Source organism: Melanerpes formicivorus, unplaced genomic scaffold (assembly GCF_026170545.1).
Source record: "Melanerpes formicivorus ecotype bairdi unplaced genomic scaffold, bMelFor1.0.p_v2 SCAF_30, whole genome shotgun sequence".
NCBI lineage: Eukaryota > Metazoa > Chordata > Aves > Piciformes > Picidae > Melanerpes > Melanerpes formicivorus.
The window spans coordinates 7,827,553-7,842,575 of record NW_027142382.1 but is presented as its reverse complement, the minus strand read 5'-3'; the positions used below and the strand labels follow the sequence as shown (position 1 = coordinate 7,842,575).

The window sequence follows — 15,023 nt, the reverse complement described above, 5'->3', positions numbered from 1 at the left end:
GAGAGACTTTCTTCTTTCAGAAAGTTGTTTACTGCATGTGAAAGGGTCAGGTTGGACCTCACGGCTGACTGAGGCCCAGAACTTAGGGCTGGCTGTGTTTCTGCTTGGTGCCATGCAGCACAAGTAGAGCACGAACAACAGAGCATTCATAAACAGGCAGCAGAGCATGTGTTCCCATGCAGCTGGGGGTAGGTCTCATTGTCTCACAGAATCACAGAATGTTTAGGGCTGGAAGGGACCTCAAGAGATCATCTAGTCCAACATCCCTTCCAGAGCAGGATCACCTATACCAGATCATGCAGGTGGGTTTTGAATATCCCCAGAGAGGGAGACTCCACAATACCCCTGGGCAGCCTGTTCCAGTGTTCTGTCACCTCCACAGTGAAATAATTTTTCTTCCTGTTTCCATGGAACTTCCTATGCCTCAACTTCCACCCATTGCCCTTTGTCATTGGGCATCACCAAGAACAGTCTAACTCCATCCTCTTGGCACTCACCCTTTATGTATTTATAAACATTAATGAGGTCACCCCTTGATCTCCTCCTTTGCAAGCTAAAGAGCCCTCAGCTCCCTCAGTCTCTCCTCATAAGGAAGATGTTCCACTCCCTTAATCATTGTCGTGGCTTTGCACTGGACTCTTTCAAGGAGTTCCTTGTTCTTCTTGAACTGAGGGGCCCAGAATTGGACACAATATTCCACATGTGGCCTCACCAGGGCAGAGTAGAGGGGGAAGAGAACCTCTCTTGACCTACTAACCACACCCCTTCTAATACACCCCAGCACAGCACTGGCCGTCTTGACCACAAGAGCACATTGCTCACAGGCCAGTGACTTCTGGGCTGCAAACATGGGGCTTCACCCTTTGCTGGCCGTACTGCCTGACAAACTATGTGGCATCAATTCCCAGTGTTTGCCCAGTGTGTTAACAGCAACACAACCATATTCATTTACTGGGCAACAGCCAAGTTCATCTGGTCAAAGAGCTCCTTTTCTGGGTTTTGTTGCTGCTGCTGTTTGTTTTGTTTCTCTCACACAGTGTTGGGCTTGTTTTTCAGTATATTATGAGGAAGACAGGTCTCAGAGAGGCAGGCAAGGGGTATGAATAAGGCACTGTCACCCATCTCTGTTTTGACACCAAAGGCCACATGTTTGCTTATACACAGCATTTCAGTTAGGAGCAGGCAGAATCTTCCCCAGCACTACACTGCAGAAAGCACTTTCTCACTAGAGCTGTTCTGGGGGGAAAAAACAAGAAAAAAGAAAGTTTCTGGTTCATGGAAGAAGCTGAAGCTGTTTTCTTGAAACTTCCCCTGACCAGAAGCTACCTTGACCCTGCAGCTGCTCAGTGAGACTGATGCCTTTGTCAGCAGGGAGAGGAAAAAAATGTCCTTATTCAAAGAGCAGCTGCAGGGGAATCTCTCCCTGAGGGCCATCCCAGATGCAGTGGGAGCCCTCCAGCAATAGCTGCGGAGGAGGCACCCTGTGGCGTCCCTACCCACAACACAAACCGCCGCAAGTCCTCCCTGTTTGCTTGGCTTCCATTTTTCCCAAGGTTCCACTGAATCATTCTTTTGTCCAAAAGAAAGAGAGGGAGAAAAAAATGGAAAGAGAGGAAAAAAAAAAAAAAAAAAAGAGAGAGAAATATGAAGAGGAAACGAAATCAGCTTAGTTACTCTGCATTCTCTGTGAAACTGCTGACGAACTCCAGTCCTCACTCCTAGAAGCCATGGTCCAGAGCAAACAAGGCAAGTGCTCCTGTGGGTCTTCCCATCCCCTTGACAGCTCAGGCAAGCAACTATCCCAGCCAGCTAGGGGATGCTTTGGCCCCTGAATCCCCTGACGACACCTTGGGATCCCTGGCTGCACCCTGCATACATGCTGCCTTTCAGCACTGGCAGCCTGCAGCAGTGGAGAGGGATCCGGTGGAGATTTGCATGCTGCTCCTGGCAGGGAAGAGTTGTACATTTGCATTTTATTGCTATTGAGGGAACAGCCTACCCACACCTGCCATGCAGGTGAACAGAATTCACTGGTCCTCAGATGAGGCTTCCTTCTCTAAGTGGGTCTCAGGACTGATGGAAATCACAGCAAATGTAGCAATCTCTTTCCATTCTCCCTGAGCTCTGCTGATCCCTTCTCCAGCAGCCTCAGCCTGTGGGAAGGAGCTCCCTGGGTTGCTTGCCTACAAGGGCACCCATCTACTTGAAATTGGACTTCCAGAATTTCCAACAGAGCCAAATCTGTAACATTTTGAGAGAATCCCAGGCTTTCACATTTAAAAAGCAAAACTGTGAGAAAAAGGATGTCCAACTTCTGTACTTGAGCTGGACTCCCAGAGGTTGCTTTAAGAGCCATGTTTCAGTGTTGGATTCAGTCCAAGGATTTCTTTAGACAGCACAGGGTCTTTTCAGAAGGTATTTCTTGCTGCAGGATAATATAATGAGACCTTAATCAGTGCACATGACAAGGCCATTTATCATTTACAAGCCAAATGTCAATAGAATTGTGCTTTTGTTTTGCCTTTTCTCCTACCTCCTTCAGAGATCCCTTTTCTACCACTTTCACATGTGATCTCTAGGATTTCTTCCCTAGAGGGGATATGTGTGTGGGGATAAGTGCTCATGACAGCCCTACATCTGTACCTCTCATAAAATGTTCTCAGCTTCCTTCCTGTTGCTGTCCAGAGACTGCATCACATGGATGTATTTTCAAGGAGCCAAATTTTACAAATGATTTTTAAATCCCATCTAAAGCCTGTGACTTCCCCCTGGAAAGTGTGTCCATGCAGGGCAAGTACTGGGGGAATGCTTTATCCCATGGCTTGACTTTCTCTGCTCCAGTGTTTGCACAGCAGCCCACACATGAACAAGGAAGTTGGAAAAAACCCTTTACAATTTGTAAGCATCTCACACCTACAGAATTATGTAAATCCTCTGCTTCCCTGGAGAGGTTTTGGAAGCAAACTAAAGATACCATATGAAGAAGTGTTCAGGGCTGCCATTTTGCACCATAATTCATCTTCTCTCTGCAGCTGCCTGCCTCAGTACACTCTCAGTCTGATAAGTCTGCGTTTCACTCACTGCTTCCAATAGGCACAGGCCACCACTTAGGCAGTTTGGCACAAACTTATTCCAGATGAATACACAAGGGTGGTACATAGCAGCACAGGGCTTGCAAGTCAGCTGCAACTCATCGCAGCAGTTGAACAAAGAATCTGTAAAAGTGCAGCCATATATCCAGGCTGAAGACATTGAATAAGCAGGGCGGCATCTTGCCTGTATCACCACATTGTGATCACCCAAAGAAATTGCTTGTAACAATGCTAGACACAAAAAACCCCTTTAATTTGGAGATGGAATATTTAAGGGGGAGGAGTATCTCTGTAATCAAACATAAACCAAACCCCTGTATCTTTCCTTCACACCCCTGTATATTTCTTTCATGGTTTTTTTTACTTAGTCCATACACTTCTTTTATTTATTGTTTTTTCCCCTTTCCCAGTTGCCACAGCAATCTTTGTTGTTACTGGCATAAGGAAAACAAACTGACGTCTCTGATTATCTACAGAGTTGTGCCCTTCCAAGGGCATTTTTTATCACTTAAATACTACTACCCTCCAGACCAGTGCGATTTTTACTAGTAGGTTTTTTTCTAAGACAGTGATTGAAGACCGATGGTAGGATTGCACATTCCCTTGTGTTCCCCTGAACCACAGCTTGTCCATGCAAACAATGAGTTCAGTAAAGAAATGAGCTGTGAAGCGATTGCATACGAATGACGTGTACTTAGTAAATGATGCTGTATTATGTCCTTGAGCATGCTGATAACTCAATGAAAGGTGAAGAAAAGGGAGAACATTCTCATACTTGCTCTGCCTTAGGTTCTCACGGCTACATGGAGTGAAGTGCATTGTTGCATGAAAAGGCAATCAAACTTTTTGCCTCGTGGCTTTCACAATTACATGCAGAAGAGAATATAGGATTGTGTGTGTGTGTGTGTGTGCCACATGCAGAAATAACCTTTGGTTATGAAATTGACTGGCAAAAAGAAGTGACAGATCTTCAATATCTAAACAAAATTAAATCAATCACTAGAGTAAAACTTTTTAACATTTCTCTCTCTCCTGCATTCTCACTTTGGTTCCTCTCTAACTAGTAGTGCCTCTCAGAGCTCCTTAATGCTCTGCATGAACTTTCAAATTAAAACCTTTTATCTTGATGGGAATTCTAATCCTGGTGGGACGTGTTTGCCTGGCTGTGCTTATCATCCCATCAAGGGAAGGGATTTTTTCGCTCAGGATTTCCTTTGATTCGTATTCTACAGCAGAGAAGCGAAAGCATCAGGACAGCTGACTGCTGCTGACTGTCGTGGAAAAGCTGGGATGTTATAGCCATTCTGTGAATTAAAATACTGTAGCTATTATCTAAAATTGGCAGCAGAGAGCTCCTAGGGGTTTTTGAGATATGTTGCTTTGGCAGCACCTGCGTGTCTGAGAACTGGGGCGGACTGTAAGAGCTTGCCGGCTCACTGGATAACCCCACTGTGCAAGCCCTTTGAAATTTTGCACAATTGTGAAATGAGATCCTTCAACTTTTGCCATGGTAACGTGTCTGTTGTTTTCCTTTGTTGACAGTGGAAGGCCTGAAAGTAGTGGAGATTGAGAAATGCAAGAGCGACATTAAAAAGATGAGGGAGGAAATGGCAGCAAGAAACAGCAGGTAAGTTCTGCTTTGGACCTAACTAAAGAAATAACAGTTGGTTTCAAACTCAAATGCAACTTTTCTGCAGAATTGAGTTACCTTCTGGGCTTAGAAGTACAAGAGCAAAGAAACCAATAACCACTAAGGACAGCAGCTTTAATTTACCATTTGAAGACCTACAGCCATTCAGCAATTAAAATAACTCAGGCCACAGGAGCAGAGAAAAAGGTTTTGCAAATGAGTTCTTTTTCATCACATAGAATGAGAATTCTTCTTCCAGATTTAGTGTGAGAAAGGGAATGGGAAAAGAACTTCTGCATAGTCTACTGTTTGGTTGGGAACCAGCTAACACTCAAACCAACTCCAATATATTCTGGGAAAATACCAAAGAAAAATGTAGCAGCTCTTCTAATTATGATCTCATGCTTTCATAAAACATCCTTTTCAAACTCAACAAAAAAGGGAGACCTTGCTTTCTGATGCAAGGCTCACTGTGATTCTGAGGCTTGGTTTAGCTGTAATTAAAACAGCAGGGGGAAAAAATAAGAAAAATCATTTTTAACAGTCTCAGCTGGACAGCCTGCCCCCTCTGTCACTGACATACCCCACTAGGACAAGCAAATCACCACTGTGAGATTATGAACACTTCTGGGAAGGTTGCTGAAAGGGATATACTGCATTGCTCAAAGTGTGGGTGAAAGGGATTTTTCTCAGCAAATGTGAGTATGCTGTCTTGACAACCACTCTCTTGTTCTTCGTTTGAGGTCAAATTCTCTGACTTTCAATCAAAGCTATTTTCTATTGAGGGCAATGGGAGATTTGCTAAAAGAATTAGGTTGTATCATCACTTGCTTTCACACATTTTGCTCTCCAGATATGTCAGGAGGCACAGTGTTACACATTGCTATTAGGTCTAAGGCCAAATTCAGCTGTCATACTAGCATAAATGCAATGCAACATTATTTAACCTCACATCTGCTCCAGATTTAGACCAGTAGGACGGACTGCAGCTCGCCTTGTGACTTGCATTGTTTCTCGGTCAGGTGTGTGGGGAAATCCCATTAGAAAAATTAGAGCTGAGACTGGCAGCTAATGCAAAACCATGTATGCTGGTTTGCACTGGGGGAATAACGTATGTGGCCCTACATGTGTCTTTACTTTTCCTCAGCTGTTGTAGGGAGCTGAGAGAGCTTCATTTACAACTACACTGATGCACAGGGAGACAGGGAATTAAACCCCCAAAAAAGTTGCAGCCGCTCCATGCTCGCCTGGTTGCCGCCACACGCATCAGGAAGTAGGAGATTGTCCTAGCAGAAGCCATGACTCATTCCTGTCCCAGACCTTGTCACCTTACAATCTGTATTTTGTAGTATAAACAACAATCTAGTAACAAGAAAAACAGGAATGCAGAGTGCTTCATCTACCCAGGGCAGCCAGCTCCCACTGAGGTGTACTCTTCACTGAGGGCTCCTAGTGAGATAAGACAGCTGCCAAAAGCCAGGCGCCAGCAAGTGGTGCGTTGCTGGAAAGCTGTGTAAAAGTGGGTGTGGTGGTCAGCGGCAGTTAGCGCTGGACGCAGACAGCAAAGATAGCTCGTTTGGAGCTCACACCGCGTAGCTGCTTTCACGGAAGCGGGAGCCTAACTTGCCCTGCTCAGCGGCACTTTGGGCCGTGTCAGTGTGGCAGCTACTTGTCACAGCTATTCTTGAATACCTTGAGTTTTTTTGATTGCCTTGAGCTAGGACTTCCTGTTCCCAAGTGCACAAAAACTCCTTCTTACACAAAAGTCTGCCCACGATTGTCTGTACCCTAAGAGCACTTTTTTTTCTTTGCTGTAAGACTGAGGAGAGGATGCTCCTTGATGGCTGCCTGCTAAGGGTGACCCCATCATGAGCTGCTGAGCAATGAGCTGTGATTCCACGTTCCCAAGTGCCCACTTCTCAGCAAGTGCCATGCTGCCAGTTCTTGCTGACTCTAGCATAGGGGTGCTTTACCTCAGAGTGGCTGAGCAAATTGTCTCCCACTGGTGCGAGATACAAGCGCTGGGGGTGGGGGAGAGAAGAGCAAAGGAATCCCAGGGCAAGGGAAAATGTTTTTGTTCCTGCTTAGACTTGTCATCCCTTGTGCAACATTGCTAAATAACGTGTTACAGCTGCAATCAGGCATCACTTCTAAATTTAATTGATGTGGATGGGTACATGTGAGTATGTATATTCCTCCCAAAATGTCACAGCACACAGCTGTATTCCTGTGTGTTCCCATACTTTTACATTTGCTGTTACATTACCAAGTGACAGAGTAAGGATGAACAGCTAGGTTTGTAAAAGTCATCACACAGTCAGTTGTGCATCTTCTCTTCAGAAGAGCAAAGCAGCCTCACTTGCACCTCCTCAAATGGCTGGGGTTTTTTTTGCACTCACTGTCGACAGGTGCTAATAACATCATGGTGTCATTTAAAATCATGATCATTTGCAGACACAGTTTTGCATTGGTAAAGGTCTAATGCATCCTGGCTCTAGTATGTTCCCCAGTGTGGTAGGATGAAGGTAGGATGTCTTGCTGCAGCTTGGAATCAGAGACAGTTGGCTGACCCTCCATTGACCCTGGCAGCCAGCTCCAATTAGGGCACAGAATGCCCCAGTCTCACTATTTTTATCCTATTAACACCCCTCAGAGTGGAGGTTTGAGGAAACAGCTTTAGAAATTATTAAGACAGCTTTTCACCAATTGAGAATACCCTTAAACAGGGCAGGAAAAGGCAGCCAGTTGAAGCCAGGTGACCACCAGAAACTGTGTGATGACAGGATTTTTGTCAGGATTTTGTCCTGACAAAATTTGTTGTCAGGATTCAGATGACATCATCAGAAATTATAGCAGACAGCAGCATTAAGAGGGGAAAGAAAAGAGAGATTCAGTGTTAAGAGGGGAAAGAAAAAAGATCAACTCCCAGCAGAGAAGAAAAGCACTAAGAAGAGTTGTAGGACAGGATATGGGAACTAATTTTAGAAGGGACGAATAAAGTAAATGGAGTATTTTGCCCAGGTTCTTCTGGTGTTTCTTTCAACTACATTGGACAAGAGGCTTGAAAAATGAGAATGGATAATCCAAATGTTAGGGCTACAGGGATAAATGCAAAATACAAGCTGATCTCCTCACAGGAGAGTTATTAAAGTCCGTGTGACCCATGTTGAGTTAGCATCATGACTGCCACTGGTGATGTCACAGAGCTCTTAGGTCTATTGTGCATCTTGTGGCTGTAAGGCAAGAAACTGCTCTCACTCTGCAATGCAGCAGCCTAGATGTTCTGCAAAGCTAGTAAGGCTGGTGTGCACCTCCTGCTTCTAAGGTCTTCTGCTCAGACAGGATGACATCAGCTTGGCTTTTCCACATGCAAAGAAAAAAAGAGCAGATAACAGGTGCTGGTGTTAATAACCAGGCAAGTGTTAATGATGTCTAATTGCTGGCCGTGACTCCCTTCCTCCAGGACTGGGGAGTCAAGCAGACTGTGTCTGATGAGCCTATGCCTCATTGTCTTGCCTAAAGGGCATCAGGCAAGATGGTCATGCCATCAAAACAGATGGTCTTGTGCAAGCTTATATGAGGCCTGGAGCTGGGCTGCAATAAGCCATGGGCTCAGTAGGTGCCTACGCTAGTAAATAAGCACAGGCATGCCAGAGCTGGTGCTCTGCATGGCCTCTAGCAAGAGTCTGCTCTCCTCAAACAGCTATGCCTGCAACAGACAGCAAGCTGACCACTGAAAGGAAAGTTAGTTGGTTTAAACAGAAGTGATTTGGTATCCATGGATACAGGCCTGAAGACAGATGCTCCTTGCTTGTATTCAAATAGATGGGGAAGGAGTAATGTTGGTGTTGCACAAGGGGAGGAAATCCTAAAGAAGCTCACACTTTTAAACCACTTGAGCAATACCACATTAGAAAGGGAGAGGCTGGGGAGTGTGAGCGATGTCTACTTAGAGCACTTCCAGCACTTTCTGAGGCACTCTGGTTATCTTTCCACTATATTAAGAGCTAATTATTTCATTTCAGGACTAACTGTCCCTGCAAGTACAGCTTTTTGGATGAAAACAAGAGGCCAACTCCCTGGCGGGATGTACCATCCTATCCAAAGGTACCACGCAACGCTTGCTCATCCCAGAACCCCACCACAGGCTTGCCATCCCAACGAGTGCTGTTTACAATGCATGGCTCCCTAGACATCTACCTCCTAGTAATGCTAAACCCAGGGCCTGGACCAAAACTCCCTGGAAGCCAATGAAAAAACCTTTCATTGCTTGCAATGGTTTAAACTTGGATCCTCAGTAGTCTTTAATAACATGAAAGCTTGTTAGTGTTTGAAATGTTAATGAACGTTTTGCATTCGTCAGCATTTAATGCTCTTTTATCGAGTCATATTTGTTTATTCTCTGTCTTCTGAGCAAACAATCAAAAATATCCTGTAATGATGCACCCTAATTGAAAAATAGTGCTGATGTCTGCTTTCTCTTAATGGATTATTTTTTTAATTTCAAAAGCAATTTATGGGGCTGCTTAGCCTAGGGAAACCAAGAGAAAATGAGACATTGGATTGTCTCCAGAATGATTCATTGGCCCTGTGAAAATGACTTACTGTATTTGATAGAGAAAAAGCAATGCTGGAAGAAAAATGTCTACTGGGCAAGTGCAAGTACAAATCCACAGTGATAAATGAGGCTGAAATCATGAAGAACACAGGATCTCTGGTCCTAGCACCAGCAGTGTCTGCACAGGAGCTGTTTAAAGCTGCTAGATTTTGTCTGCACAGTGGCCAGCTCACACTGTGACAAAACATCCTCGCACACGTGCAGATCATAGTTGCCATGGGTATTCACCTGCACACATCAAAGCTGTCTGAGCTGCTCTCAAGGTCACCATGTGATGCAGGTGTGTGATGTGGACCTGCATCCTTCCATATTTGTCTTCAGGACCTTACAGAGCAACAAAGGATAGGTGCTGCTCTTTATTGTGCTCTGCATAACAAAAGTGATCTCTAGGTCTCTAAAGCAGGCACCATGACACTTACATCTCTTTTAATTGACTTGTGCCCAGGAGGCTTTGTGCTTCTGACACTAAGGCATGTTCTCATAAACTGTATCAGCTCTACAAATGATTTTTTCCCTTTGATCTGTGTCAAAGGTCAACCTTTGATCTACTGCTGTGATATTAGGATCTTGAATTAACAGCAAGTGCAAAAAAGAATTCTACTTACTGACTGCAAAGTAAACTGTTAGTCCACGTTGTCCCTACACCATAGCTTATAGGAGTTTTGGGTTCTGTCTGGCAGATCTGTGAAATGTGTCCTCAGATGTCAAGTGATGGATTTGTTCAATGTCAGTGAGATGAGGGAGCAATGAGGCAACTGAAAGAAAACATCACAACAGTGTTGCCAAATAACAGATCTGTACTGCTAATCCATGGGTTTCTTGCAGAACATCATATTAAATGTACATTATAGAGGCAAAGGCAAAAACCATTGGCTTTTCAAGGAAGGAAATTAATCTGCAGTGCTATTCTCCTTTGGATTAAATAGCAGCAGTTTGATGACTTTGAAAGATTAGTTCACCTGCTCAGTACAGTAAGACAAAATTAGTTAGAGACAGTGGTGTTAAATTAGGCAATTAAAGCTACGAGCAGCTTGTGTCCCAGAAAGACTCTGATCAATAGAGCCTCGAAAATATGAATTGTTAGAGTCCAAATCTCCCCTGGTCTTTTAACTCTCCACATTATTTTGTTGGTTGTTTGGGTATTTTACTGTATTTTTTAATAGAACTCATAGCTGGCCTATGAGCTTGAATTTATTGGAAACCTCTGAGCATAATGATAAAAAAACATCACTTGAATCTTGCAGGCTGACAACCACTTGGGAAATAAGGGTGTTGTTGAAAAAATACTCTAAATGAGAGCATAAATAATCTGAAAGTAAATCTATCATGCCCACCAGCTAATGTAACACTACAAGCATAGACACTTCACACCACCCAGCCATGACTGGCTGCATTGTCACTGATGATCTTCTGCAGCCAGTGATGGACCTGTGCCCTGTGTCCTTGCATCCCCTTGTAGAATCTGCCTGTTACCCTGACTGTAACACCCTCACTCTCCTCCCTTTTCTCCCAAACTCTCCACCTCCCTGACAGCAAGCTGCCTGGAAACTTGCTGGCCACCAGATGTGGGTATCCTGGCATGACCACAAGTGGGGAGAGAGAGGAGGATTGGGCAGGCAAAGGGAGAGATCAGGTGCTTTATCTGTGGCAAATGCAGCTAAATCCTGTGTGAATGGGACCCCAGGAGTCCCATGGATATGCCAACGGCAAATCCTACACTGGGACAGAGAACCCTCACGCTGACTGCCTTTTTGTCTGCAGTACATGCTGTCCCAGGAGACCATAGAAGCACTTCGGAAACCAACCTTTGACGTCTGGCTGTGGGAGCCCAATGAGGTAAGGCTGCCATGTTAGCTGGGTTAGCACTCTTTCTGAGAGCCAGCAAGACCAGGAAAGCCCTTTGAGATGGTCTACAGACTTCTTCCCCTTTTCTGCCCTTTCATCTCCCTCTGTCTTTTGTCTCCATGTCACATCAGAATACAGTACTTTTTCCCTACAGATGCAAGATAGATTACACTAATTGTCATAATCCAATCCCTCTTTATTTTGAGTTTGATGTCCTCCCAGTAGCATCCCACAACAGCCAGTGCACTGTCACTGCTGCCACGTGAGTGGCCATTTCATTTGACTAAATCAATGCCTAGCAGAGCGCAACCAATAACCCTGTTCAAATCGATGAAGGTGCATGGTGCTGTGTGAATCCAGGCAGAGATCCATCCATTGATTCACACCCTCTGAGATAAGGGTTTTTCTGTGATGCATTCTGAAGAGGTTGCAAAAGTGCATGCAAGGCCTATTGGTATTTTCTTACTGCTGCTTCTTTTTTTTTTAATTGTTATTAGTATTATTCATTGTTCATGACTTGTACTGCAGGAGGTTCTCTGGAAGGCTCATGTGTAAACCTTTGCAGAAGCATGAAGGAGAAAGATGTTTCGGTAATGGCCAATTTATAGTACAATATAAAACTCGGCTGAGCAAATATGAGCAAATCTCACCTAGGAAAAATGAATGGGAGGACAGAGTTTTAAGGATTTAGTAGGGATTTGGTGTTGGGTTTTTCCCAGGGGAAGGATTATGCAGCACCTGCTAGGATTCTAGCAGCAGCCCCAGCAGCAGTTAATTACCTTCTGATTGGATGTGCACACAAGTCATTGTGGCTCAGCAGCAGTAGATCAACATGACAAGGGAAAATACCCCATACTGCAGGCACAGGAAAAGCATGTTCCCTTCAGGATATTTTTTCTGGCTGGTAGAACAGCAGAAGGACTCTCTGGTGGCTTTAGGTCCATCTCCTATTCACACAGGCTGTCAGAGCTTCCCATGTGTGGTCCATGGCAACCTGAGGCTGGTGCTCTGCAATTGCTGCTTCCTCTCCAGCCTCATTTCTCTGTATCGTGGCCATACAACTGCTCAGGCAAAAGGGCTCACCCCCAGCTTTTGAATGCCTGTCAGGTCTTTACATCAAGAGTGAATTATGGCCCTCCAGGTGGACCATAACTCTGCTGGATTGTTGTTCTGACTCTTAAGAAAGTATAAGGAGAGACAAAAAAAGGTCTCCACGGATTCTTGCATGCTGAAGCATAGTATTTTAGCACAGTAATTCATTCAGAGTACTAGGAAATACTATATGGTGGCAGGAAAAAGGCTAACAAGAGGGTGCAGATTAGACATGCCCTGTGAGGAAGGAGGAGTGCTGCTTAAAAATAAGACACAGCACAAAATCTGGTGAGCTAGGCACTCTGCAGGTTTATCTCCTCCTTTTACCTCTGGTTTACTTTTACTTAGAATATTTCAGTGGTGTCAATGCTTATTTAGCAATGAGCACTTGCCCACATGCTCAGTGTGGGACAGCAGGGTATAAACCACAGTCTTCTGCAAGCAAATGAATAATGTTGTGCTCTGCCTCTCTGTAAGAGAGCTATGCAGCAAACTTGTGTTCTCTTTCTTAATGCCACTTTTAAGCCTTAGTAGAGTTCAATATTAAGGCTTTTGCTCTTGGCCAAGAAAGATAATAATCAAAACTGAAATTCTTATACGGTCAGGGGCAGGGTCTTTGGGTCTCAGTCATTCTGCCACTCACTACTCAAAGCTCTCTTGGCAACAGCTGGAGAGAGACAGGCATTTCTGAGAGTAATTCAGCCCTTCCAGATCAAGTTTATTGTCTCAGAAAATCTTCCCTGAAACTGCTGCAAATTATCCATTCTGCCTCAGGAGCTGGGAACCAGACAAGGTGGTCTGCAGCAAAATGCTGGCCATGTGATCTGAGCACAGTTCAGCTTATGACATAGTCCTTCAAGTACTGCAAGAATGTCTCCTTCTTGTTTGGATGATGCAAAAACCAACCCTCTTATTACTGATGAACTGTGTGTGCTCCCCAGATACAATTTCATTAGATTGAATAATTTTCTGGGGAGTTTTTAAGAGCCTAAATAACAGAAACCTAATTAAAAACCTCTCCAAGGCCATATCTGTGACATTACACTCATCATGGTAGAAACTCTTAGATCAGGCTACAGTCTAAGACCTGTAATGCAACGAGTAAATTTCATCCCCTGCAGATATTGCCTTCAGAAATAGGAATGGAGACACACAAACTCCTGAACTCTTGGAAGTCTGTTGATTTCTGACTAGTGGCAGCTGTTAAGTGCCCAGACACATGAAATTGTCATTACTTGTCTTTTACAACCTTTCCAAACCTGGAAGATTAAGCAGGAGTGGTAGTGCTAAACTATCTGCATCCACCTTCTTACCACAGAGCAGATGTTGTCTCAAAAGATGAGCCTGCCTTTGCATTTCAGCTAGTGAGATTCACCCATGGGAGTGGATGGTCATAAACCTGCTGCTATTTCATGGTGTTAAACAAGAAGTCCAAGATAGTGGATTAAGGAACTCAGCAAAAATTCACAAAGAAGGAGGATACTGGCACTTACCTGGAATGAATGTTTCTTTAAGAGTGTCTGTTTTCTACTGCCATTTTCTTTACAGCTGGAGCCTGATCCATTTCTGTACTGTTAGGGCCTTTGGAGTCAGCTGAACCAGAAAAATGGCAATAGTTCTTTTGTGAGAAGGAAGTGCTACAATAGAGAGAGCTGGTGTGATTCAAAGCCCTGCACAAAACCTATGAAGTCTACAGCGACATGTCTAATGCAAAAGCTTTCAGAAGCTTTGTGTCTCCCCTTTTGCAACCTCTGAGTATCTTTCTTTCCTCTTAATAAGTGGGCTTTGCAAGGAGGAAATTCACTCTGCAATGTGTCATAAAGTAAAGCGATCTTTACCAAGCCAACAACCTATCTGTTCCTGGCTGCAGATGCTGAGTTGTTTGGAGCATATGTACCATGACCTTGGGTTGGTAAAAGACTTCAACATCAATCCTATCACGTTAAAGAGGTGGTTGGTAAGTATTTAAAATTCCTAATATTTGCAAATTTTCTAATTTAAGAAAATAAACAAAGCATTTAGTCATGAGATTAGCTTTACTTGCATGATGCCACATCCAGCTGGCAGCCAGGCACCAGTGGTGTGCCCCAAGGATCAGTGCTGGGCCCTGTGCTCTTTAACATCTTTATTGATGATCTGGATGAGGACATTGAGTCCATCAGCAGTAAATTTGCTGACGACACCAAGCTGGGGGCAGGAGTTGATCTGCTGGAGGGTAGAGAGGCTCTGCAGAGGGACCTTGACAAGCTGGACAGATGGGCAGAGTCCAAGGGCAGGAGATTGAACACATCCAAGTGCCAGATTCTGCACATTGGCCACAACAACCCCATGCAGTGCTACAGGCTGGGGTCAGAGTGGCTGGAGAGTGGCCAGGCAGAGAGGGACCTGGGGGTGCTGGTTGATGGTAGGCTGAACATGAGCCTGTAGTGTGCCCAGGCAGCCAAGAGGGCCAATGGCATCCTGGCCTGCATCAGGAACAGTGTGGCCAGCAGGAGCAGGGAGGTCATTGTGCCCCTGTACACTGCACTGGTTAGGCCACACCTCGAGTCCTGTGTCCAGTTCTGGGCCCCTCAGTTTAGGAAGGAGGTTGACTTGCTGGAATGAGTCCAGAGAAGGGCAACAAAGTTTGGAACACAGCTCTGTGAGGAGAGGCTGAGGGAGCTGGGGTTGCTTAGCCTGGGGAGGAGGAGACTCAGGGGTGACCTTATTGCTCTCTACAACTACCTTAAGGGAGGTTGTAGACAGG

At 44.7% G+C, this 15,023-nt stretch overlaps 1 protein-coding gene across 4 annotated transcripts in view; it reads left to right on the top strand.

Moving 5' to 3' along the window:
* The window catches only part of PDE9A (phosphodiesterase 9A), a 55,544-nt gene that overhangs the window by 25,861 nt on the left and 14,660 nt on the right, over positions 1 to 15,023 (top strand). For 3 of the 4 annotated variants that reach the window (XM_068155199.1, XM_068155200.1, XM_068155201.1), the window contains 4 exons: positions 4,635 to 4,719; positions 8,748 to 8,829; positions 11,102 to 11,176; positions 14,148 to 14,234. In XM_068155199.1, coding sequence (XP_068011300.1) covers positions 4,635 to 4,719; positions 8,748 to 8,829; positions 11,102 to 11,176; positions 14,148 to 14,234 — 329 coding nt within the window. Of the gene's footprint in view, positions 1 to 4,120; positions 4,510 to 4,634; positions 4,720 to 8,747; positions 8,830 to 11,101; positions 11,177 to 14,147; positions 14,235 to 15,023 lie in introns of those variants that run through there. The other variant, XM_068155202.1, reaches the window with a different exon arrangement.